The sequence below is a fragment of the Rhipicephalus microplus genome, chromosome X (assembly GCF_043290135.1).
Source record: "Rhipicephalus microplus isolate Deutch F79 chromosome X, USDA_Rmic, whole genome shotgun sequence".
Lineage (NCBI taxonomy): Eukaryota > Metazoa > Arthropoda > Arachnida > Ixodida > Ixodidae > Rhipicephalus > Rhipicephalus microplus.
In genome coordinates this window covers 245,393,104-245,419,387 of record NC_134710.1, presented here as the reverse complement: position 1 = coordinate 245,419,387, position 26,284 = coordinate 245,393,104, and the positions used below count along the sequence as shown (strand labels likewise).

General features: G+C 43.3%; 1 protein-coding gene and 1 pseudogene across 4 annotated transcripts in view; both read right to left on the bottom strand.

The window, feature by feature from the left end:
• LOC119161619 (DENN domain-containing protein 1A) overlaps nt 1-26,284 on the bottom strand; it is a 155,641-nt gene that overhangs the window by 119,482 nt on the left and 9,875 nt on the right. For all 4 annotated transcript variants that reach the window (XM_075878892.1, XM_075878894.1, XM_037414189.2 and 1 more), the window contains exons 8-13: nt 15,405-15,458; nt 14,690-14,751; nt 12,829-12,927; nt 9,957-10,007; nt 6,647-6,692; nt 2,440-2,541 (exon numbers count right to left, since the gene is read on the bottom strand). In XM_075878892.1, the coding sequence (XP_075735007.1) occupies nt 2,440-2,541; nt 6,647-6,692; nt 9,957-10,007; nt 12,829-12,927; nt 14,690-14,751; nt 15,405-15,458 (414 nt within the window). The remainder of the gene's footprint in view (nt 1-2,439; nt 2,542-6,646; nt 6,693-9,956; nt 10,008-12,828; nt 12,928-14,689; nt 14,752-15,404; nt 15,459-26,284) is intronic.
• On the bottom strand, nt 23,746-25,439 carry LOC142776048 (uncharacterized; annotated as a pseudogene).

Below are 26,284 nucleotides of genomic sequence, written 5' to 3'. Positions count from 1 at the left end.
CGAAAGTGTGCAGTCTTCGAGCACTTTGCTGCCGATAATGCACCGTCGTTCGCCATTGTTGATCACATGAGTCGAAGATTCGAGCCTCACTCTTCAAATACCAACAGTTTCTCTCGCTGATGCAGTGCAAGAAATAATAAAAAGAAGCACTCTTCTGCATGTTTTTTGAGAGCCGCGACTGGCTTATCACATGGTACGAAGCGGGGACTGCCATTGACCGCTGCACGCCTGTATGTGCTGTGAAACCTATTTGCGGGGTCTATGCCTTGTCGAGCAGCGCAGCTGAACAATGCTTTTCTCGTGCAATTATCTCCGTTATGAATGAAAAAAAGCATCGCTTGCAAGTGAAAGCCATTGTGCGGCGCGCTCTGTAGGAATAAGCTACGAGCAGCTGGTCCGATTTGCGGCAGTTGTTGGCTTGCAAAAGCCAATGCATTAAAAGTCATTCACACCCGTCAGCCGGAAACTTCTTGATGCGGCAATAGATGACGTCAGCACTAATCTTGAGAGGTCGAAAGAGCTCGCAGTGAGAGAAATTAGCAAAGACGATATTGCCATTATGTACGACGGTATGTGGCACAAGCATGGCTGCAAAATGGCATGACACTGGACTTAGTTTAGATTTCGCAGTCCTGTCGAACTTCTTCCTAGCTTGCAGTTGGCACAAGGCTCTGCCAGATGGAGCGGAAGTTTGGCAAGTGTTTCATGGCCCTGTCTGTGAGCGAAATGTCTGTGAGGAGTTGGCTCGAAAAAGCCGAGAGGGACAAACTCATGATGCTGGCGTATTTTAGTCGCAGTGGCCACTACAAGAAGGATTGTTCTTTTTGGTGAGCAAATTTCATCTGATTTAATGATATCTTTCATAAATAAAAACTCAATTTTAACTTTAAAACTCTTTTTTCTCAAAACACAAATTTTGCCATTTTTTCCAATGTGCCCCTCCTTTTTCGGGCACTTCAAGTGCTCGAATCTGCATAAAATTTTACAAAAATTTTTTCTAAAGTATGACAAATGCAGCTATCTAGTTTAAATTTTAATATTTTATTGTATAATAAAAAAATTGTATGTATATCTTTACTAGGGTAGGTGAAATATGGACTTTTTACGTCTATTATTTTTCACGTGTATTACTTTTTTTGTATGTGCTTCCTAATTAGTTATTTGCACTCTACACTTTATTTAAAGCATTATGAGCTATGAATCGTAAAAAATACAGAAGTTTAGGGATGAAAAGAGGGAGAGCAAAAGGGTCAAGGTTTTCACTTTGTCATGTTGCAGAGCTAAAAGTGTGTAACTTGCAAGAAAACTAATTATATATTTGAAATCAGCATAAAAAATCCATAAACAGTTCAAGGTTCATTGCTCTAGGGTGAATATTAAAAAAAAGTGTCTTCGAGTAGCATCTTCCCTTAAATGAACTCCAGACCGCCCTTTTCACTTCTGCTCTATGAAAGATGTGCATCACGGACTTTTTGGGGCAAAAATTGTTTGTGTTTTCACTCCCAACTTTTTTAAATGCTGTGTTACATTTACTACGAACTTCGGCATACAGCGAACGAATGCCGTGTCAGGCTCAGGTTCGTTATAAGCAGGCTCGACTGTGTATATCTTGCTGAAGAAATATTTGAGAGTTTCTAAATATAAAAACACGATGAAATGAAAAGAAGCTTCATGCAGGTGGACCAAGTTAAAGCCTCAACACCTGCACTATTACCATACAGGTGTAGCCAATCATCTAAATCAGAGCAATGACGGTTTCAAGATATATCGCCCACTAAGACCTTCATCTTTTTTCAAATAAATGATGACGTTTATTGCCATGCAAATGAGGGCATATACAAAACAGAAGAGCTAGCATAGATTTGTGCAAAAAGTGTACTTGCACTTTTCGAACAACCATATACAATTAAGGAGAAGAACGTGAATTATAAAGTAGCTCGATCATTCAGAGCCACATGCGCCTATTGTTACTGGCTATTGAAAATAAAAAAGCGGCAGGTTTTACATAGGTTTAATGAATTAACATGAAACCAGGCTTCTTATAACTTGGAAATCACCCATGCTTGAGTTTGTTTTTCTCATAAATATTTCTGCATGATCAAACAATAAACAAGTATCACTGAAGGAGTACAATTCACAGATGAAAACTGGTTCAGTTCCTACCCATACTTGTCTCTAGCAAGAAAGGATGCTAGAGCACTGCGAAATCCCCCCGATTGATAATTCAGTCCTTGTACAATATTTTTTCTAACAAATGAATGTATACTGCATAAGGATAAACTCATGGCTGAGATCTTTTTAGCATCCCCATATGCAGCAGTACAGTGCTATTAACAGAGCTATTCTGCATATTTGCAGAAAAATGAATCATGAAGGATGCAGAATGCTGCATAGACATTGTACATTTGTCAACTTAAATCTTTATCACATGCTACTCACAATTTCACTTGGAAGTGTTTCCACATCCTTGAAGGGGGTTTCCACCTTGTTGTTGTCAACGTCCAGGATAACCACTTCACCAAGCTCACTTTTAGACACCCTCTGGAATTGAGCAAAAAAACTCTTACTTATAAGCCAGAGTAAGTGGCACGAATGCATCCTATCACTTCACCATTTGAACGTCAAGTGAGAAATGACAAAATGTAAAAGAGGTGGCGGTGATGTTACTTGTAAAAGCTTCTGGTCAATGTAGTAATGGAAAGCCAAGAAATTTTTAGACTTTCTGAAACACCGCAGAAATATTGCAGATCTTTCTTAGACTGGAATATAAAGGCTACCAAGGCACTGCCTGCTCTTTCCTTAACATTCCACCAAAGTGCAATGTCGACATTTCTATCCTACATTACGAGTCTGTATTCATATGTATCTGTGATTTCTAGGCTTGTACAAATATTCCCGCACATCAAAGACTCGAGCGAATGTTGCAACCTTAGAATTAACTTTGGCGCAAACTTACTGGAAATTTCAATGTATTCAAAATGAACAAATAGGTGCAAATTACCCTGTGAAAGTGTTTTCACTGCAGTTGAGGAGTGCTATATGATGAATACACCTATCCTGAAAACATTCACACTGCTGCAAAGCCCCGCTTCAAGGGTAAATGAATCTATACTAATATCAATTCATCAATTTTTATATTTTAAAAGCTTGTTATACTAGTTTATATATTACAAGTACGTTAAATTTTAGACATAACATATTTGACAGGTTATCACTTGCAGTTTACTGAAATCAAGTCCTACTACCATTCAAGGTTGCTTCCATTTCTTTCGAATCAAAAATATTATCTGCCCATTCCTTGTTTTAATTAAAAAGACATATTTTGCAAGTTAGTTGGGTCATGACAAATGTGCTCCTTTTCTTTATATTATGTGACATATACTATTCAAATTCAATTTGAAATTATTTGACCAAGTCACTTTTTGTTTCAAATTCATTTTGAACCTAGAATCACTAAGTGTGGGTGGAGAAGCGTGCCCTAACTCATGTACCGGCATTGTGCGCGCTGCACCGAGCGGCAGAAGAAGGTAAGAGTCGCAGCCCCCCCCCCCCCCTCAAAGCAGCGGCGAGAGGCATGTACATACTACACCCGATGCGAAGGCCATAAGAAGCGAGCGCGCAGATGTAGTCTAGCCTGGTCTAGCCCGGCTGTGTACACGTTGATTTTGCCACGGAGCGTGGCGAGCACAATCTTAGTGATTTCCTATCAGTGGCTAAAATTTAGACGCTTTTTCAACAGGCATTGCACAAACTTTCTTTGTACAATTTAATATTTTTCCAAAATGGCAATTTCAGGCATGAAATGGCTGAGCCTAAATTGGGAACAGTTTTTGGAGCAGCAAAATTTCAATTTGAGAGAAGAAGAACCTTCCTTTGGAGCAGCTAGTGGCATTTAATATGTCGTCCTGAGAACTTGAAAAGACAAATTTTTAGCAACGTGGGGGCATCCGTGCATATTTCAACAGGCTAAAAATACACATAACACTGAAACACATTTTGAAAGATGTTTTTGAAAAAATTGTCGCAAGCATGAGCTGCAATATCTTTTTACATAGCCCATGGCCTATCGAGCCCTCGTAACAAACATGTTCTAAAAAAATTAAAGTTTAAAAAATATTTAAAAAAGGTTTTGTTGAAAACTAGGTTCCCAGGAAACATTTAGAAAGAAAACACATCACACTCAAAGGAAATGTAAAAATTGTGATTCGCACGAGAAACGTAGTTACGTAACAGTGGGCCTTCGCTTAAAAAAAGCGTGACATGACAGCGTCAAGTGTACTGCAAACTTTTAACAGACAACAAAAGCGCACTGCACCGCCATTCACGGCCAACTCGTGCGGGACCACCTTCAAGTCTGCTGCGCTTGCGATTGCCGCATGCGCTGCTACGCGACTCCCACAATGCAGGTAAAAAATTCATGTCCACGCAAATGAACCGCTGAATGTACAGAGGCCGGTTTTATTGCAAGAAGAAAAAAAATAAAACGAAGTTCACCAGTCACACCGATTGGAATGGCCGCCACCCAAAACACAGATCGAAAATAAAAAAAACAAAGCCTTACAAAATGGAGCAATGGCAAATCATTGTTCATCTGTGCCACGTGATCGCCGACGTACATGAGTCACGAATAAAGTGCCGAGGTACCCATCGATATTGTTTAAAATGCTTTGAATGCGTGTTCTGTCACCACGGCTTTACAAATAACCAAGTGTTTCTCTCTACCTCCAGACACCAATATGTGGAGTTCACGTGCAATGGCTTTTTTAAATGCAGTATGCAATGAGAACTTGATTATCTGAATAACTTAGTAGCTAATGGGCGTAAACGGCGAATGGGTTGCACATGTTCTGTCGCTCACAGAACCCACATGAGAACCCATGTGCACGCCCCAGAGCATCCAGGAGACGTGTCAGATGCAGGAAAATGGCTCCACGTTTACAGTTACTGGCTCACGGCAAACGCGCACGCGTAGGTGACTGCATGCAGCAGTGTCGACATGAAAACTGCAGTGACCGAAGAAATGCGCTAAGCACAACAAAGAACCTGATAGTCAACCCTGCCGAAAACCACCCGACTCGGTGGTTTTCGCTAGGCGACAGTGGCACCAGAACACACAGCCTAGCTAGTAGAAGCAGCACACTTGATGCACGGCAGCCCATTTTTGCGGGGTCACCTATTTTACAACAGTTTAGAGGAGATTATGGCAGCACCTTGGGAACATTTGTCATCAGAACAGTGCCAAGTAAAAAAAAAAATAAAACAGAACACGCTTGGTTGCATTTTATAAGTCAACTCTGCCTTTTTTTTCCCCACTAGAGCTGATGTTGGGATCAAAATTTTTGCTTTCGAGGCTGTATTGGAGCAGTTCGGCACAATTTTCGCGCTTTTGGAACAGCTTGGCACAAATAAATAGAAATGTATCAAGAATGCGCAATATGCGCAGCTGTCTCACACCTGCAATTTAAATGTATTTTTAGGAACCAATTTCATAATATTACAAATTTTGGGGTTCAATTACAGCTTTTTCATGGCTTACAGTCTAATGTCAGTAACCAATTTTATATACTGGGAGCTGTCTTGCAGTTTTTGATAAAAAGCCCCAAAAAGTGAAAGACTTGTACTCATTGCCGAGAGATTCTGTTGAATGCTGCTTTCAAAATGTAACTGCAAGTGTGACTTTATATTTATTATGTGTAAATATGTCTGTAAATTGTGAATACCTTTCTCTAGCTGATAATTAGCAACATTATCACACACACAAAAAAAGAAAGTGTATGTAAATATGTGTAAGTTATTCGGGGGGGGGGGGGGGTGAGAGGGAGTCTTAAAGTATGCATTAAATATCATTCAGAATATGCTATGCCAATTTCAATTAACATGATCATGCTCCATTTCTGTAGAAGAGAAGCACATAAAAGTAGTTCTTGTCCCTTATATATGGCGTCTCTTATATAGATTACCACGATCCCATTTTCTGATCAAGCACTGTTTCAATGTAAGCACAATGATTGTTATTTTACCGAACTGTCTCCTACATCAGTACCTACTGTAAATAGATTCCACTGCCTTACAAAAATAGTTTGCACGAGCAGTGGGCCACAGCTCCAAGTGATGTGCTACTAGGCAGTTTCTATTAAAGAATACATTAAATTGTGTATTAATTATACAAAGTTATGGTGTTACTGACAAAAAAATTACGAAATTTGCATGTGCTACACCACAAGAGAGAGAGAGAAATGTGATGCAGAAAGGCAGGCAGGTTAAATATAAAACTGGTATCAGTTTGCTGCCTTGCGTTAGGGAAAGCACAAAAGGAGACAGAAAAGTCAGGAAGAAAAGAATGAGAGAGGGAGGCAGGTTGGCAGTAATGTACACACATGCAAATATACAAGTGTAATAATCGTTCAATGAGGCGAGTGGCTCACAGAAACTTCATCAGTGCTTTTGTCGTTTCTGGCATCGAGCTCAATATTTCTGGCATTGCAAGGTTCGTTGCTCAAAAAGCGGCTGGTCGTTAAGGCACGCAAGCACTGGCCAGAGGATGTATGCAACTGGTTACAGGGCCCTTTGTGGACACTCTTCTATGCAGTTTGGCCATCACAAATGCTAAGGTGAAACCAATTATACCCTTAAAAATTTTACTCACTGCTAGTGTGACTGCTGGAACACCAATAAGGAATGGCATTGGAGCACTGAAAAAGAAAATTAAAAAGAAAGCAAACAAGCTGAATGAACTTCTATAACATCAAAGCCTAATCAGAATGATCATTCCTATGACATGTTCAAATCCTAAGCCATTGGCAAGCTGCAACTGCCACTTATGCCACCATACTGACATTTATGCAAAAGCTAATGCAATCAAAGCACTATGAGAGTAAAGTGTATTCATGAACAAGCAATAAAGTATTAATGCTGTGACAAGAAAGACAGTAAACTGTCTGTATCTCAATACAGCTATGTATATTATAATCGGATATCAGTACTGTTATTAATTAGAAGGCAATTGATCTCTCTATTCTATTGAATACATAGGCACCTCTAATTGAATATTAGTCCCTAAAATAGCCTGGAATATATTTTAATATGGCCCTGAAGTACACAAACGTGCTAATCTGTAAACTACAGGACTTCGTAACAACGACAGTTGTACAACATTTTAAGTGGCTTCTCTGGTTCTCTCTGATATTTCACCCATTCAACTAGTATAGTTGATGTCTTAAAAACAAGTTTGCAGAGCCCCAGCAACATCTCCAAGACTAGCACAATAGGAGACTTCGTTCGCCCTCCTCTGCTTTGACATCAAAGGGACAGACAACCGATTTTTCTTTACCCAGTTTTTTCCGGCGCAACTGAAAGCTTACCCCTTCGTAGCATTTATAGCTGCAGTAGTAGTTAATCCCAGAAGCCCGTAGTTATTTTATAAGCAGTATTTTTCAATCTAAAAGGTTCTGAGCACAGATGAGCCCTTTCATCCAACAACGCCGTGAACTAATGGCGATGCCGGTAGCCTTTCTGGTGACTTGTGCATGCTGTCGTTCTGTTTTGCAGAACGTCCTGTAACTATGCGTAACCACAATTATTGTCAGCTTTACAACTATTCTTGGAAATAACAAGCAGCTATAATGAGACGATGTTGCTTTATACAACTTTTCTGTACTTGTAGCATGTTGCGAGCGCCTGCGCCCAAGGTTGTTGCACCTGTGTCGTGGATGGCTTGTCCTATCGTCATTACTCTATCAACACACGAGCCAAACCAAGTGACCGAAAATGTCACGGCGCATATGCGTGGTCGTGCCCACTAGCAGTACATGTCATTTCTGAGACAAATTGTAGGCGGAAAAACCATGTCGCTCGAAAATCTTAGCGACCCAGAAAATACGTGCATGGTTTCATGAGCACGCAGAAAAGTTGCTTAGGACCCGCTGACGAGCATGGGATCATTACGTCATGCGAAGGCAGCGCCACTTTACTGGGCACAGTGAAACACCAATTATACGACTGTCAGGGGACCACGCGAAAACGTCGTATAATTGAAAAACTAAGAATATAGCAGTGACACTCAGCCTTGCCCCAAAAAATGGGTATAAACCACCTAAATAAGCTCATGACACGACCTTGTGCCTCTGATAGAAAGGTAGATTAAATTATTCTTGCCAGCGACAGCTAATGGCAGCGTAACTTAGTTGAAAGAACTGCGAGCGAATCTCTATTCTCAAGTTTAAAAAAAATTGAGTCCAATGAGCACCTTTCTACCGATAAATAGAGTCCGAAAATCGCCTGCACGTGAAAATGAAACCGAAACCGTATTGCCAACAGCCTCCTGTCAGAAGAGTCAGACAGAGTATCATCACTATCACATAATGGCGACCGACCATGAGTGTGGGCAGAATGCCTTCGTGTGCAACTGAGCTATGCACATTGTAATTGAGGCCTTGTAAAATGCAACTAGTGATGTCCCGCTGTTGGTATGAACAACGACGTCAAGTGGAAGTAATCTTTCACAGTCAAAGCAGCTGCATCGCGCCTTTATGCGTCCGCAATCTTGTGACTGCGAGTGTGACAAAGCAGATGAGCTGTATATCGACCAGAAAATGTTTCCACGGACCGAAAATGTATAAATATCAGCTTTTCGACCGGCCGGAGCTTTGTGTCGATAGAGCTTGACTAAGTAGTAAAGACCCCAGATACGTGCACACATGATTGTGGCGTGTGTAGAAGGGCATGAACTTCCAGGAGAATAAATTTTCCATTCTAAGAAGCCATCTGTCTTGCTCGCTACTTTTCTAATCGTCAACCTAAGGGAACCCAAGTTTATATTTTGCACTCGTGAATATTTGGTCCACGCTTGATTCGAGTAAAGGCGTTCTTTTTTCTTTTGGTCTAAATCTGAATGTCATCATAAGATCCGGGGTCGGCGTAAAACTGCGTCGTACAACCAAGGCTTTAATACATTATTTCTATGGGGATTTTGCCGGGACCTAACCGATTCATCGTAAAATGCGAGTCGTCGCGAAACCGGTGAACGTATAATCTAGGTTCCACTGTACTACTAACGCAAGCCCATATGTACATTTTTATGGAGTGATATTTTTTACTATAAAAAACCAAACAATATTTCAATACTAACAGAAAAATTGTTGAACGCGTACACTGGTTGATGGTCACATGAGAGGGTACATCGGATAACTGAAGTTTCTGCCACCAAGTAGCACCACAGCCTAATTTCACGATTTTCAATGAAGAAGTAAATATATAACTCCACTTTTCATGAGAAAAACAGGGTTGGTTTGAGTCACAATAAGGAACTATCTTTGCATTCCTGCAGTCATCTCATTTTATGTTCTAGGCAGTTGTCCGTCCCTTTAAGCTGTAAATTAGGTGGTTCTGGCTGGGAGCTAAAGAGTAGGCCTATAGCAAAGAATATTTTTTGGAGGGCACCTAGTCTTGACCATGACCTACGGGTTGAGCAGGCAGGTTTGCTGTATGTTGCTTTGTGCTAGATATCTAATCATAGACAAGGCATTTCAGATGGGCCACAAACATGCGTGTGTCACCACTGGCTTATATAGCAGTAAACTCACTGCTCTATTCCTTAGTGCATGTGGGGCATTCATACAAAAACAGTGCTTCCAACCATGTCAAGTTAGTGTACACATGGTCTTATAAGATCATGTGTATGCAAAACTTCCCATGGTTGGAACACTAGATAACGGTGGGGCACCAGCCTTTCTTTCCTTTTTTTTTTTTATTAGAACTTAATAATATTAAATCCTTTCACATCCAACTTCATGATTTTTTAACAGGCTCCCCACATCATCAAAATATAGTAGTCAAAAATAAAAATCTGGCAGTCAGTGGTCTTTCAAACAGCTTCCAACAGTACTAAAAGTCTAGGAGACTGGATTACTGTAGTCAGAAATGTGAACTATGATGAGTAGAAAGCAATTCGAACAAACCTGAGGTAGTCAAGAAGATGGTTAGGAAGAACTGGGATGTATATGTGCTGCCTGTAAAAAAAATTAAGGAAGTCAACATTAAAACACGCAAACAAGAATATTTTTAGGCAGTCATTGAAAGTAGACATAACGTAATACAATCATTAAGCACATTCTTGTTGTACCAAGTTATCCGATCGAGATACCAAGTAAAGTTTCCAGCAATGCCACGTTTAAATATTTTTTTCTCAGAAGTAACAATTCAAAAAAATAATAAAGTTAACCCAAATATAGTTCCTCGCCTGCATTCTTTCAATATATGGTGTCATTACTATAATGCACTAATAGCTAGTATACTCGTAAAGCCACTAGCTGTATCAATAAATTCAATTTTAGGGGGATAGACGGAGGGGCTCATTCATTTGTTAGACAAAACCTAATGAAGCCAGAAGCCAAAGGAAAATGAAACCAAGGAAAGCGTGAGTGACATTACTTATAGTTTTTAGCTACAGCATATCAATTACGACATAAATGGAAATGAATCAAAGTTGATGAAAAAACAACTTGCCAGAGGTAAGGACCAGACCAACAACCTCTGGTTAACACAACTGTTGCTTTAGCAATTGAGCTACAGCGCCTGTACTCATGAATCTGATACTGAAGTACTGCCTATTGCAAAATGTATTACATACAATAGTACATTCAGTACACTCTCATTAAACAAAAATCTGTTAAATGGAACTGCTGCTTCAATGAACACCTGCCTCTAATATGATTGGTTTCGTATTTGTATTGTACATCTTTGTTAATCTCTCTCAGTTAATAGAACTTCTATTAAAAGGAATATATTTACCTGGCCCCTTCAGGTTTCATTTAATGAGAGTCTACAGTCCAACAACAGCATAGCAACCTTCCGTTCGGTCAAGATTCATGCTGTTTGTAAGGTACTTGATGAAAAAAAGTAGGCTCTTTAAGAGTGCCTAATCAATGAAAATTGCAACGTTTGCTAACAACTAGCACCATCCTCATGATCACAATCCTAATAACCTCATTGGGAGTTTGGATGAACAGAGGCGAGATATATGCGTCTTGAAAGCTCCAAGGCCTCTAGAAAGTACACTGATGCTTACAAACCAGTGAAAACAGGTCAGCCAAGTGTGAGGAAAAAAGAAAAAAAGCACTTGAGCAATGAGGGAGCAAATGAGAGAAAAGAGAGCGAGCTACAATGGCCTCAAGAGCATTGGAACAATGAATTGTGGAAAAAAAAGTGGGGAAGCAGCTTCAACCTGCCAGATTACCACAGTGGTGGTAAAACCACAAGCAGAAATTCAGACAAGTAATCGCAACAACCTTAAAAGCTAAATACCTACTTTCTCCCTTGGCATCTCTAATTAGAACAGCACTGCCAATTACACCAACCAAACCCACCATGTTCTCTTATTTAATATGTCCGAGCAAGAAAAATGATGAGAGTCAAGTGTGGTTTAACTAAAGGCACTGCTAATAAATTTCTTTAAATCTCTAATCAGTTTGATGAAACTTGCAGAGTTTACATATAAGGGCGGGGCCGATTTCAAATACGCGATTATTTTTTTACTTCAACTTTCACTTTTTAAAATACAAAATTTTTCACGTGCCTTTTGACGAGTGAAATTCTTCCTAAAATGAGACAGTTACAAAGTAAATCGCCCTATCAAATCATGCTAGAATCTAAAATTTGTGATGTATAGCAAAGATGGATCTTCTAGGTACATTTTAACAATAGTTATACTATGTCAAACATTTGCAAGTGAGTGAATGTCGAGCTGAGATGTCGCTCACGAATGTTCGACATAACATAGCTTTTGTTCGACTAGTTTAAAACATCCATTTTTGTTGTACTGCACACAGTTACGATTCCAGATCATTGTGGTATTCTGGTTTACTTTGTAACTCTCCCAGTTTAGGAGAAATATACCTCCCCAAAAACACATAAAAAGTAATGAAATACAAATAGTATACATCATACTATAAAATTATTATAGTTATTTATCCAAGTTATTTGTTGCCTCAAGATCTGCCGTGTTGCCTACAAGGCATTTCTACTGCCAGTCCCCACAAGCACGTGATGAAGAATGTTCTTGTCCATCTGTATTTAAATTCATCTGCTCCTTAAAGAGCACCAAAAGCAGATGGTTGAATTCATATTGTAGATGCAACTTGTAGGTCACTGACCTCCATCATAACCCAGCGCACACTATGCAGACACCAAACCCATCATTAGAAAAATTTCTGCTAAATGTACTGTATGCATGTGTATTTAGCAGTGGTTTAGATTGCTCGGAAGAATCGAGCAACTGAGCAATGAACACATCACCACATTATCAAACAATGCACTGAGAACGGTTTATTAAACGGTATGACAAGAAAAGAAGTTCTATCCACATAGCATACTTAAACCATGGCTCTTCCTCGATTGATAGATTGATATGTGGGGTTTAACGTCCCAAAACCACCATATGATTATGAGAGACGCCGTAGTGGAGGGCTCCGGAAATTTCGACCAACTTGGGGTTCTTTTACGTGCACCCAAATCTGAGCACACGGGCCTACAACATTTCCGCCTCCATCGGAAATGCAGCCGCCGCAGCCGGGATCCGAACCCGCGACCTGCTGGTCAGCAGCCGAGTACCTTAGCCACTAGACCACCGCGGCGGGGCAATGGCTCTTCCTCATAATAGTGAAAGAGTAAAGGCAACAAGAAAATTCATCGAAGCCCTACATTTATACTGAGCCCAATGCAAGCTCACTAAAACAGTAATGCAGCCACAAATTATACACATGCATCTAAGTACTCTTTCCACACTAGCAGACTATTTAATTGCAAATTCAAGTAGGAAATATAGCTACTCACCATTCCATTGGGTAAATAAGAGCATTCGCAGCCTGGACACAGGCACTTAGCCTGCTGAGGCGCCTTGAGGTGATCAGGATCCTCCGCTCATGCAGCATGCTGCACAAGTAATGAAGTGAACGTAACTGAGTTGCTCTGGTATCAATTTACAGTAAAATGAGAACACATAACTTGTTATTCCAGCCCACTTTCACTTGAAATCATGATGCGACTTGAATGGCTGAATAATGCTCAACATGAACACACCTAAAGGAAATATAATGAGTGTCTTGAGCACACTTATCTCAGGCTCACGTAAGCCAGACTTGACCAAGTCAACTTGCAGCTTGAAGTTAAGGCCCACTTCTGAATACAGTAGTAAATGAAGGCCAACACCATATGTACACAAATCCAAGCAATGGCAGTAAACGACATGAAAAGTGACGAAAGCCACCATCACATGACAAGTTGCTTGGTTATGCAAAATTAAAAAAAAAAAAATGACAGATTCCACGCACCATGGGAATCGATGTCATGCGAAGCATGCAAAGAAAATATTTTATTGAGCAAAATGCTGTAAAATGACACTAAAACTATGTACAATTGTTATATGCGCAGACATGTTTGTATGTCGGACTATCCCATAGAAAGCGATCAAAACAGGACATACAATCATGACGAAAATAAATGCAAAAAGTGTGGCGATGATGTACTCCCCTGTTCAAATTTCTTTTTAAGCATTTATAGCCTGGCTGGAAGTAAAAAAAAAAGACACTCGAGTCATCCATGATACATGTGTGTACATTCAAAGCCGACCCTAGTGTTTTCATTGCCACCAAGGTAAGAGCACGATGAAAACCAATGGGAACAGCGGAGCACTAATGTGCCAAGCTGTTTATATTTCTTTCTCTGTCCTTGTATGAGAGTGTAAACAACCAAATATTTTCACGAATATAGGGTTTGGTCTCACAGGCTTATTAAGGCTGTTTTACATGACACAAAAAGTAGCGATTTTCAGGCTGCGAATTAGCTTGCAGCGAAAAAAAGGGCAGTTCGCTGCCGCCGCAGCGGTCCGCCGTGAGCTTCCAACATGTTGGAAATTTTCGCTCCAATCGCAGCGGCGGGAGTGATTTTTGGTCGGGACCCGTCGAAATAGGGCTGGTCTGGCCAAGCCGTCGAAATAAAGTCGACGTGTTCATTTTGGTAATGGCCGATGCTGTGCATATTAAAATGAATTTAGACTGGAAAGTGTTCTTAAATGACAAAACAATCGGGCCCTTCGTTACCGTTCACGGAAACTTCATGATATTATAGTGCACATATTATTGCATTACATTCGTGTCTGTCACAAAGAGCAGTGGCAAGAACTCTCCACTCCAATCACAGAGCAAAAATCGCGGACTGTTTACAGTCATTGTGAAACGAAACCGCCATGAGGGACGGTTGCAAACAGAGTGATTGGAGCGAACAGAACAATTTTTTTTGCTGCAATCGCGGCATGTGAAACAGCCTTTAGACAATACCACATATAATAACATATACTAAACACAAATGAAACATGGCCAGAATGGCATCACCTAGTGAATGACTGAAATACACTGGACTAAAGCAAGAATAAACATTAATAAAATTTCGTTCAAATTCTCAAGTGTTATTTAATAATACCACAGTGACGATGACAAAACTCTGGATTTGTTTTGACCAACTAGGGCTTTTCAGCATGCAAACTAATGTAAGCAGGTATTTTCGCACTTTTTCTGCATAAAAACATGACTGCCGACTGCATGGCTGAGAATTACACACACAATCTCATACTTAGCAGTGTAACCACATAGCTGCTAAGCCACTGCAATAAGTTTTCGATCAAGAACAAAAAGCATACCTTGCAAACAACACAATCATATTTGTTGCATCAACTGCATTGAAGTATTCTGTTAGGTTTCTCTGAAATGAGAGAGCACAAGTTATTTCAAAGAGGAAAAAGTGTTGCAAAATAAAGAGCTTTATGCAAAGTGAAGAGCTTTATGCATACATATCCTGGGCACTTGAATAGCAGAAAGGGCAAATAGGCCTGCTTAGTTTACTTTGGACCCATCATTTGTTTCCTTTGTGTTATTGTTGTTGCTACATATGTTATGTGCCATTAGGTCACAGACTATTAATTAACACTACATGAATGCAACTGTCTAACAAAAATTCCACTCAACAAAAGTGGAACTGTTCTGCAGTCTGCAAAATACTCCTTAACCATATTTTGCAATGGTGATCACACTTTACATGCTTTACAGCTCACCTGCATCATAAAAGGACAAGAAGAAAACTCTGCCGAAGTCAAGTACTAGTAGAATTGAAAAAGTTGAAGCCTGTTAAAGCAGCATGAACAGGCCAGCCAAGAGTGCAGATTTTTTCATGGAATATCTGCACTCTTAATATCAGTCAGGCAAATTCTTACAAATTTTGCTTCAAAGTAGAAGATATCTGTCTCTCATTTACCATTCACACAAATATTTACAATACAAAAAGGGAACACTTTTGACAACAGCAGTTCTTGCTCAACTAAGTGATTACAAAGAAATTTATACACAGCAAATACTTACATTTTCCGGAATGCTTGGCAACTTCGTGTGATCCGAGCAGGCGCACTGAAATGGCTGAAAATTATTTTTGCCACATTACACACTACAGGAAAACTACAGGTCATTGCCACAGCAAAACCTTTCATGTTTATTAGCACTCCTTGAAAGCTAGAAAATGTTTTCAAATTCGATATGTATTACTTAATATTTATAAATCATTTGAAGAAAACAAGTCACTAAAGCTAATGAAGGCACAGAAAAAATTCTTATAAATTTTTAAAATTAAACCTCAGTAAGTAAAGCAAGGGGCAGTAAAACATACAAAAAAAGAAAGAACAAGGTTCTAAAGCAAGTGTAATTTAAACTACTGTCCTCACGAAGTGTTTCCACATGTATCAAAGGCGAAAATTCAAGGTCTTGTCAAAGGCTTTTCAAGGACACAGCAGGCTACCAAGTATAAATTTTTTGCTATTACATCATATCCAGGACACTACTCATTGTTTCAACATAAGTGTATTGTAAAAATAAAGCATGCATACACACAGACGCATGCAAGAACACACACGTAGCAGTCATATTACAAATGAAAAGCCATAATTACATTAAGTTAAAGCAATAAAAATGTTCACAACACACAAGAAAGGCATGTCTCAAACTGTCACATCAGTAAAAATAGGTAGGAAAGACACTAACTGACATCTCTACTACAGTTGTCTAAAATGATTTGTTTACGATCTTGAACACGTTAAACAGGCTGTTAAATGCAAGAATTTATTGAGGGTTTGGCTCAGTTAGGCACATTAAATCACAAGAGACATTGAAACCAACACATTTATCTACGCGATGAAATATCTTGTAATTTCTGCAACAACGGCAACTGCCAGAAGATTTCATTTTAATCAAGGCTTAAAATTTTATTTCCTCGATCATAACTCATGTGCTTTTATAATCTCTAAACATTATTCTTTTTTATGTTTGTGTCACTAGCAGCCACAGAGCACTTCAAACATTCTAGTATACTACTTTAAACATATAGTAGACTCCTTTTAAACGAAACCTGAAGCGACCAGGAAAATGGGTTTCATTTAAGAGGAGTTTCATTTACTGAGAGATAAACAGGGGTACAATATTCAAGTACGAAACCAATCATATTGTCATGGGGTCGTGACGTGGCCGAAGACAGGAGACTTCGTGTTGGGATTTAACTGTTTATTTGGGCGAACCTGTGCCCGGTAAACGGAAAGTCCAATTACAGCAGCAGTCTTGCACAGATAGCAGTCTCGGACTGATAGCGGCAAACAGAGCGTCGGCCTTCGATCAACAACTGACAAGCGGCGAAGCGCGTCGGCATTTATACTCTTGCCGTCGAATGTTCCAGCGTTATCGCTGGCGGTGGCGTAGGTTCCAGGACAATCTGTACCGTTCGCACAGTGGGCGTGATCTTATCAAATGATCTACTACAGTCCGGAACCTTCTCGAAAACTGCAGGCGCGGTTTGCGCTGATAATCGTGTGGTGTTTTGGGACGATAACAAAAACTTGGGAAATAGAACGTGGCATTGCCCCTCTCTGAAAAAAGGCATCGTCCCGATGCTTTAACTAAAGATGAAGGTACAACAATAATGCAAGAAAGTACAATAAATAAATTATGATACAACAATAATACAAAAAAAAACACTGTTTCAGTTTGTTAACGCGTATGAAACGGCTTGAGGCGCGCGACATGGACGACTTCAGGTCGCGATCGGCGCCGTTGAGAGTTCGTGATGCCGTCGGAGACAACTTCGTAATCAAGTGGGCCGAGACGTCGAACCACCCTGTACGGTCCGAAGTACCGTCGCAGAAGCTTTTCACTAAGTCCACGTCGGCGTATCGGCGTCCACACCCAAACACGTTCACCGGGCTGGTATTCCACGAAGCGTCGTCGAAGATTGTAACGGTGGCTGTCGGTCGTCTGTTGATTCTTGATATGGAGACGCGCAAGTTGTCGGGCTTCTTCGGCGCGTTGAAGGTACTCACTCACATCGAGGTTTTCTTCGTCGGTGACGTTGGGTAACATGGCATCGAGCGTCGTTGCTGGGCTCCTTCCGTAGACCAATTTGTATGGAGATATCTGCGTCGTCTCCTGCACCGCCGTGATGTATGCGAAGGTCACATACGGAAGAATGGCGTCCCACGTCTTGTGTTCGACATCGACGTATATTGACAGCATGTCGGCGATCGTCTTGTTAAGCCGCTCGGTGAGGCCGTTGGTCTGTGGGTGGTACGCTGTCGTTCGGCGGTGGTTTGTTTGGCTGTATGCCAAGATCCCTTGAGTTAAGTCGGCAGTGAATGCCGTTCCTCTGTCGGTGATAAGGACCTCCGGGGCGCCGTGACGTAGGACGATGTTTTCTACGAAGAACTTAGCTACCTCGGATGCACTGCCTTTTGGCAGGGCTTTTGTCTCGGCGTAGCAGGTGAGATAGTCGGTAGCTACTACGATCCACTTGTTTCCGAAAGCCGACGTCGGGAACGGCCCCAGTAGGTCCATACCAATCTGCTGGAAAGGTCGGCAAGGTGGATCAATTGGCTGGAGAAGTCCCGCTGGCCTTGTCGGTGGTGTCTTGCGTCGCTGACAGTCCCGGCATGCCCTCACATAACGAGTGACGTCGGTGGTAAGACGTGGCCAGTAGTACTTTTTTGTATCCTCGCGAGCGTGCGAGAAACACCAAGGTGCCCTGCCGTCGGATCGTCGTGCAGGGCCTGCAGGAGTTCTGGTCGCAGAGCTGAAGGCACCACAAGGAGGTACTTAGCCCGAAGCGGTGAAAAGTTTTTCTTTTGTAGAAGACCGTTTCGTAGAAAGAACGACGCAAGTGCGCGCTTGAATACTTTCGGGACTTCGGCGGTCCTGCCTTCGAGGTATTCTATTAGGGCCTTAAGTTCCGGGTCGGCCCGCTGTCGTTCAACGAAGTCGTCGGTAGTTATCGTTCCCAAGAAGTAGTCGTCATCCGGGTCGTCGGGTAGCGGTTGGTCGACAGGCGCACGAGAGAGACAGTCGGCGTCGGAGTGTTTTTTGCCGGACTTGTAAATGACAGTAATGTCCTATTCTTGAAGTCTCGGGCTCCATCGTGCGAGGCGACCTGAAGGGTCCTTCAAGGTGGCTAGCCAACACAAGGCGTGGTGATCACTCACAACTTTGAAGGGCCTGCCGTAGAGGTAGGGGCGAAATTTCGACTTAGCCCAGATGATGGCGGGGCACTCCTTTTCTGTTGTGGAATAATTTGCTTCTGCTTTGGATAGCGATCGGCTGGCGTAACTAATAACCCTTTCAAGTCCGTCAACCGTCGGCGCACAAGAACGGCGCCGAGACCTACGCTGCTTGCGTCAGTATGTATTTCTGTCTCGGCGAATTCGTCGAAATGGGCAAGTAACGGAGGCGTCTGGAGGCGATGTTTAAGCTCCTGGAAAGCGTGTTCCTGTGGCGTTTCCCACTTGAACTCCACGTCGGCCTTGGTAAGGTTAGTGAGAGGATCGGCGATGTGGGCGAAGTTTTTCACGAACCGTCTATAATAGGCGCACAGGCCCAAAAATCGGCGCACGGCCTTCTTGTCAGTGGGCGGCGGGAAGTCGGCGATGGCGGCTGTTTTCCGTGGATCGGGATGAACTCCAGACTTGCTGATAACGTGCCCCAGAAACAAGAGCTCCTCATATGCAAATCTCCACTTTTCTGGCTTCAGTGTGAGTCCGGACGTCTTGATGGCTTGAAGTACAGCTTCAAGGCACCGAAGATGCTCGTCGAAACTCGAGGAAAACGCGACGACGTCGTCCAAGTACACAAGGCAAGTCTGCCACTTCAATCCTGCCAGTACTGTATCCATAACGCGTTGAAAAGTTGCAGGCGCTGAGCACAGGCCGAAGGGCATCACTTTAAACTCGAAGAGGCCATCCGGTGTTATAAACGCCGTCTTCTCTCGGTCTCTTTCGTCGACTTCGATTTGCCAATAGCCAGTCTTGAGGTCCATTGACGAAAAGTACTTGGCGTTATGGAGCCGATCAAGTGCGTCGTCTTTTCGTGGGAGAGGATACACGTCCTTTCTTGTGATTTTGTTCAGGCGGCGATAATCGACGCAGAAACGTAGGGTCCCATTCTTTTTCTTCACTAACACCACGGGGGATGCCCATGGACTCTTGGACGGCTGGATAATGTTATCCCGCAGCATTTCATCAACTTGTCTCTTCATGGCCTCACGTTCTCGCGTCGAAACCCTGTACAGACTCTAACGGAGTGGTCTGGCACTTTCTTCGGTTATGATGCGATGTTTCGTGTTTGGGGTCTGCCGAATTTTCGATGACGAAAAGCAATCTTCGTATTGCAGAAGCAGGGCCTTGAGCTGTTCTTGCTTATCGTTTGGAAGTCTGGGATTGACGTCGAAAGCTATGGGAGGGGCTTGGTTCCTCTAAGCAGGTTGCGCAGAATCGGCGAGGGCGAAAGCACTGGTGGCTTCGACAATTTCTTCGATGTATGCGACCGTTGTTCCTTTGTTCACATGTTTGTACTCATTGCTGAAATTCATGAGCATAACCGTTGCTTTGCCTTCCCGCAGCTCTGCAATTTCTTGCGACGCAAATATTTCGTGTGACCAACAGATGCTGACTGCCTTCAACGACGCCTTCCAAGTCAGGTGATTTAGGAGCGCCGACTGAAATAATGACGCTTGAGCGAGGCGAAATGGTGACTTGTTCTTCCAGCACATTCAAGGCATGGTGTCCTGACGGCGTGCGCGGCGGTAGTGCTTCTTCTGTGGATAACGTTATCGACTTTGTTTTTAGGTTGATGACAGCATCATGGAGGCTTAAGAAGTCCATGCCAAGGATGACATCTCTCGAGCAACGCTGTAGGACTACGAAGTCTGTAGGATAAATACGGCCGTTAATGGTGACTCTCGCTGCGCAGATTCCTGCAGGCGTTACGAGATGACCTCCGGCTGTGCGGATTTCAGGGCCTTCCCAAGCTGTCCTAACTTTCTTTAACTTCGCGGCGAACGACCCACTGATGACGGAGTAGTCGGCTCCAGTATCGATGAGAGCGGCTGTCGATAAGAACGTCGAGGTCGCTAGTTCACCGTTTCGCATCACAGTTAGGGCGTGGTGTCGGGTCACGGCTGCGGCGGCTTGTTCCGCTGCTTCCATGTTACGTCGTCAGGTCACCTTCGGTAAGTGAGGTTTCGCCGTCAGGGCTTTGCCTGGTTGGCGTTGTGTTCGGAAAGCTCCGTCGCGTCGTCGTCGTCGTCGGAGGATCTTCGGTAGTTCGTCGCACAGCAACCGCACCTCCATCGGTTGCTGCCCTTAGTTTCCCGGATACGGGCTAAGATACCGGCCCCGCGTTGGGCCAGAGTACTGCCGGTGGTGCGGTGACGAGCGGCGGCTAGGCGACGGTCAACGCGAAGGGCTTCGTGGTGTCCACCGAGTTCCTGTCAGGTAGTCGGCGATGTCACGTGGTCGTTCTCTTCTCTGTGGACGTGGTGCATTGACGGCGAAGCCACGCAGTCCCATCTGTCGGTACTTGCAACGGCGGTATGTGTGTCCGGCCTCGCCGCAGTGGTAGCAGAGCGGGCGATGATCAGGGGTGCGCCAGACGTCAGTCTTCCTCGGTGCATTGCGCTAGGCCGCTGGCGAACAGTATGACGTCGGTGGGGGTGGTGGCGGCGGTGGCATCTGTCGACGGAAGTGCGATGGGACGGCGTTTTGGTGTGCACGGGGAGGAGCGTTGCGGCGCAGTGCAGCGGCGTAGCTCATAGCTTCTGGCTCGGGCAGCGGTGCTTGGGGAATTTGAAGCGATTGCCGAACTTCTTCTCGCACAATGTCGGCGATCGAATCCACTTGAGGCTGCGCCGAAGGCAATAGCTTGCGCAGCTCTTCTCGCACGATCGCTCGGATCGTTTCACGCAGGTCTCCGGAGTTACTGGCTTGAGCAGCAGCGCAGTCTGCAGTCAGGCGACAATTATACTGTCTGGTGCGCATGTCCAGGGTTTTTTCGATAGTGGTCGCTTCGGCTACAAATTCTTGGACGGTGTTTGGTGGGTTTCTCATCAGTCCCGCGAAAAGCTCCTGTTTGACCCCTCGCATGAGGAAACGAACTTTTTTTTCCTCAGGCATGTCTGGGTCAGCGTGACGGAATAGTCGGGTCATTTCTTCTGTGAAAATGGCGACATTTTCATTTGGTAGCTGAACCCGGGTCTCTAATAAAGCAGCGGCCCTCTCTTTGCGAGCGACGCTTGCGAACGTTTGCAGGAATGCGCCGCAGAAAACATCCCACGTTCGGAGCGTGGACTCCCGATTTTCGAGCCAGGTCCTTGCGGTGTCTTCCAAATAGAAGAACACACGACGCAGCTTTTCGTCATGGTCCCAGTGGTTGAGGGCGGCCACACGGTCGTATGTTTCTAGCCAGGACTCCGGGTCTTCGAACGATGACCCATGGAAAATTGGTGGTTCCCTGGGTTGATGCATGACCATCGTGGGCTGGGACGCTGCAGTTGTCATTGTCGCTGCAGTCGTGGTCATGGCCTTGGTCTTCCGCGCCTTATCTTGTAGAAGCATGTACTCCGGTGGTAGCCCTTGCTGTCGGCGGCTTGTTCGCTGATCCTGGTTGGCGTCGGCGTCTTCTCCGCGACGTGGGCTGGGTTCACGGCTTGACGGGGGCGTCCGGTACATGAACGAAGCAGCACCTCCACCAGATGTCACGGGGTCGTGACGTGGCCGAAGACAGGAGACTTCGTGTTGGGATTTAACTGTTTATTTGGGCGAACCTGTGCCCGGTAAACGGAAAGTCCAATTACAGCAGCAGTCTTGCACAGATAGCAGTCTCGGACTGATAGCGGCGAACGGAGCGTTGGCCTTCGATCAACAACTGGCAAGCGGCGAAGCGCGTTGGCATTTATACTCTTGCCGTCGAATGTTCTAGCGTTAGCGCTGGCGGTGGCGTAGGTTCCAGAACAATCTGTACCGTTCGCACAGTGGGCGTTATCTTATCTAAATGATCTACTACAGTCCGGAACCTTCTCGAAAACTGCAGGCGCGGTTTGTGCTGAGAATCGTGTGGTGTTTTGGGACGATAACAAAAACTTGGGAAATGGAACGTGGCAATATTAGAGGCAGTTGTCCCATTTAAGCAGCAATTTAGTTTAAGAGAGTTTTGTTTTGGGAGTCTACTGTACCTTCAAACAGCCTACTTCAAACTTTCGCACCATTGGCTTAAAGGCTTGATCATCATTAATACCTTTACTATGCTACCTATATGAAGGGTCTCTTATCAGCAAGGTGCTCTGTTTTCCTTTTCTGATCAACCCGTATGTTGATGCAGACAAACTACGACTAAAATAAGCACAATATAATGCTAGGGCACTTCACAGAAAGGTTTGTACCAAACCATTTGTTTCGATTTTATGTGATTTCGTTGGATTACTACACAGTTAATGCAATCTATGTTTTATCCAGCATAACTTTTTCACACTCCTTCGTTGCCGTTTCCCTTTCTGTATATGCAAGTTGGCATTAAAGATTGTTCACACCAGCCAAGTTGGCCCCTTTGCTCACAACTGCCATGCATATTGAAAGTTACGGAATGCGATGCAAAGGCAGTGTCCACCACGCTCTCTGGCAACACTTCAGTCTTGCAGGCGCAACAAATGCAATGCTTCTTGATTACAAACTACGTGAACAAAAAAGTGGCCTCCATGCACTCACAGTATTCTTGACTCTGCAGATACCTACATCTGTGGTTGCACTCAGACCCATAGTAAGATTAAGGTGGTAGGCCACTCAAAAACAAAAATTTTTTTAAGGGTAGGCAGCGTTGAAATAACTTTTTCCTCAAAACCAGCATGTCTTATTTAATTTACCGAGCTTTTTACCGCTCAAAATATTGAATATTTATTTATCGGGAGATAATCTTTGTCGAAAATTGCATTAAAAGTGCTAGCCACGCCAGCTGTGATAAGTGACTAATGGGTGGCTTTATTCAGTAAAGCTTTGACATTTGTGTAACTAAAGGCAGGAGCTATGCAGTGAACTAGAATAAATATTATGCAGTGAATATCAAGGAAGTAATGCTAAAAAAACAAAAAAAAATGGGGAAAAAGAGCCATTTTAGACTGAACCTGTTGGAGAATTCAGCTGTGAACTGAAAAATGGATTTCTTTTATTCTAGTTCACTGCACAGATATATAAGTTGTAAATCATTGTGCAAAATTTCAGTTCAAAGTATACGCTGAGAAATACGTTATGAAAGTTTGTGTCGCAACATCTGGAGCAACTTGTTATTTTCAGAAAAACGTAAACAAAGATTTCTGAGCTTGTAAAAAGGGTCACAATCATCGCATGCAGGCCTAAAATGCACCAGATTCATAGCTGGGCCCTTCTGCGGAAGCATTATTGTCTCCTTTTGTTCTGGTGGCTGCTCGTCTTTTCTTCCTGGCCTGTTTTGTCCCATCCGCTGACTTGCGTTTAGCATTCCGCATGCGCAGATGATCCCTGGCGATGCACGCTTTCGTTGTGTGGTACCCTGGTTCTATGCGAGCTTGCCTCAGGATATTTAGGGTGCTTACACTGCCATTATTAGAGTGTGCCACAGCATCATGCAAGGCAAACATCACTGTAGGCGAGCTTACGTAGACCTCTTTGGGTGCCCGCTACCATATTAGACCATTGAAACACTCATTAGCATTTTGAGTCTTTTCATGAAGGCACTTCATTAGAAGTTCATCAGAGCACAGATCACTGTAGACAGTTTTAAATTTGTTTAGCACATCATTTGGAAGTCCTCCTTTGTGTACATATTTCCCTTGGCCGAGTGCTTCGACCCTCTGGTATCCGCACCAGCTTTTCGGTCCAAGTGGACACAGGCCATGTCTCGGCGGCTTGTCGGTAGAGCTGCAATGAAAAAGACTGGCAAGGGTAGCCTTTTTCATTGCACAAAAGTTGCCCACATTAGCCCTTATGGCAATGCCATAGTAGTTTTGCAGGCGGTCAACGAGGGCATCAGTGAGCTTTCCCTTCCACCGAGTCCACGCACTTTCTTCAGTTTTCTGAGGCGGCAGCCAACACGCTTCTGAACATGCCCAATACATTCCAGTTTCTGCACACTGTCCTTTCCATACATGTCTTTGACAGCGGCATAGCTCTTGGAATCACCATCGCCGTAGTACTACAGGTAGTTCAAATCTCTTTTGCCTTTCGACCTTTCAAATATTCGGTATAGACCGACCGTCTCCATACTGCCAGCACTTCTTTCATGGTTTTCTTGACAGGAAGTGTGGTTTGCCTTCCATTCCTGGTATGAAGCACTATCTTGCCTCAACTTGCTTTTGGTTTTACAAGACTTACACGAACAAGAAAAGGCCACAACATCAATAACCTTTCCCTTGTCAACAGAAATCACAGACACACAACCGTTCAAAGATGAATGGCCACGCTTCTGACACTTGCCATCTCCTGAAACACCCCACTCGGCACTCCCCACAACACGTCGAACTTCCACAGCAGCATCAGTCATCGACTTCGACGCCACTTCTCCTGCCGCTGCAGAAAGCCAAGCTGACAATTTGTCGTAGGCGGAGTGACGTGGAGGAGCAGGCATGTTCATCACTTTCGAAAAAGTTTTCGCTCCAGCGTGCCCTTTTCCTAACTGGCGCATCGCGTAAACCAGACGTAAATTGTTCTCATTGGCACGACCCACCTTTCTCGACGTATGAAATGGGCGCTTGAACGCACAGCCGGTACACACGACCGCACAAGCCGAGCATATCCCTTGGTGAGAGCGTTCCTCGAGCTTCAGTGTTGTGCTCATGCATTCGAAACATGCCAGCGATGAAAACACTGAAGAAATAATACCAATGTCCATTATCCTGTTCCCTTAGAGCGCATAATTCCCTAGTGGAGCCTGGTATGCCTCGTTTATGTCCTCAAGCTTCTTCGCAGTCGCCGAAATACCGGCGTCTGAGTCAGTAGGCAGCCTCATCGTCGTGTAGCGATTTCCAGCAAACTTGCGCTTCCTCGTCTTCTGTGTTCTGCACTTCCCCATGCTGGTCGTAATATGGTCCAGGTGGCCTAAGGATACAGCCCTAGGAGCGTTGACATGTGGAACAAATGCAGAACGAAGCCTGACGTAGCCTGACCAAGGCAAATAACAAATATTCTGACGAGCATCGTGTGTCCCGCTTGTGGCTGTTGTTAGAGATTAACGAAGACTTTTTGAAACACAAAGTTGTATTTAATGACATCATCTTATATAACAGTCACAATGAAATGCATAAAGTATTTTGAATAGCATTAATATAGACGAAAGAACACTTGCTTTTGAAAGCGATTTTTCGAAACCGAAACCACAGTTGGAAATGTGGTTTCGGTTTTGCTAGAGGAGCATAAGGTATAGAAAACTTGCTGTAACTCGCAAGCTAATGACGCTAGGAGGATAATTTTTGTTGCAACATATATGTGAATGTTTGGGCGTGCAAGAAAACAAAACCCTAAAAATTTATTTTGCGAAAAAAAAATTACTTTTGAAGGTGGCCTACCACTTTAAAGTACAGTCACCACGTAAAAAAAAAAATTACAAGTGATTTGTGGCTAAAGCGATGCGATTGTGACATGCTTTGCAGTTATTCTCGAGCATGTCGAAAGCGAAATTGCCAAGCAAAATCTATATTTCCAAGCAGAGGTGATCAGCGGGAAGTGGCTTGTAGGCAGTCGGTAAGCTGCAAACTGTACTCATCACTGCTTGTTCAGTAAACTGTGTGCCAGAACTAAGATTTAAAAAAAAAGGACACCTGCTCATAATGCTAGGTTTGTGTGAGCAGTAAATGAATGAATGATTCTTCGGTAAAGAATTACAGACCCTTCAACAGGAGGACATTAAGATGAGTAGCT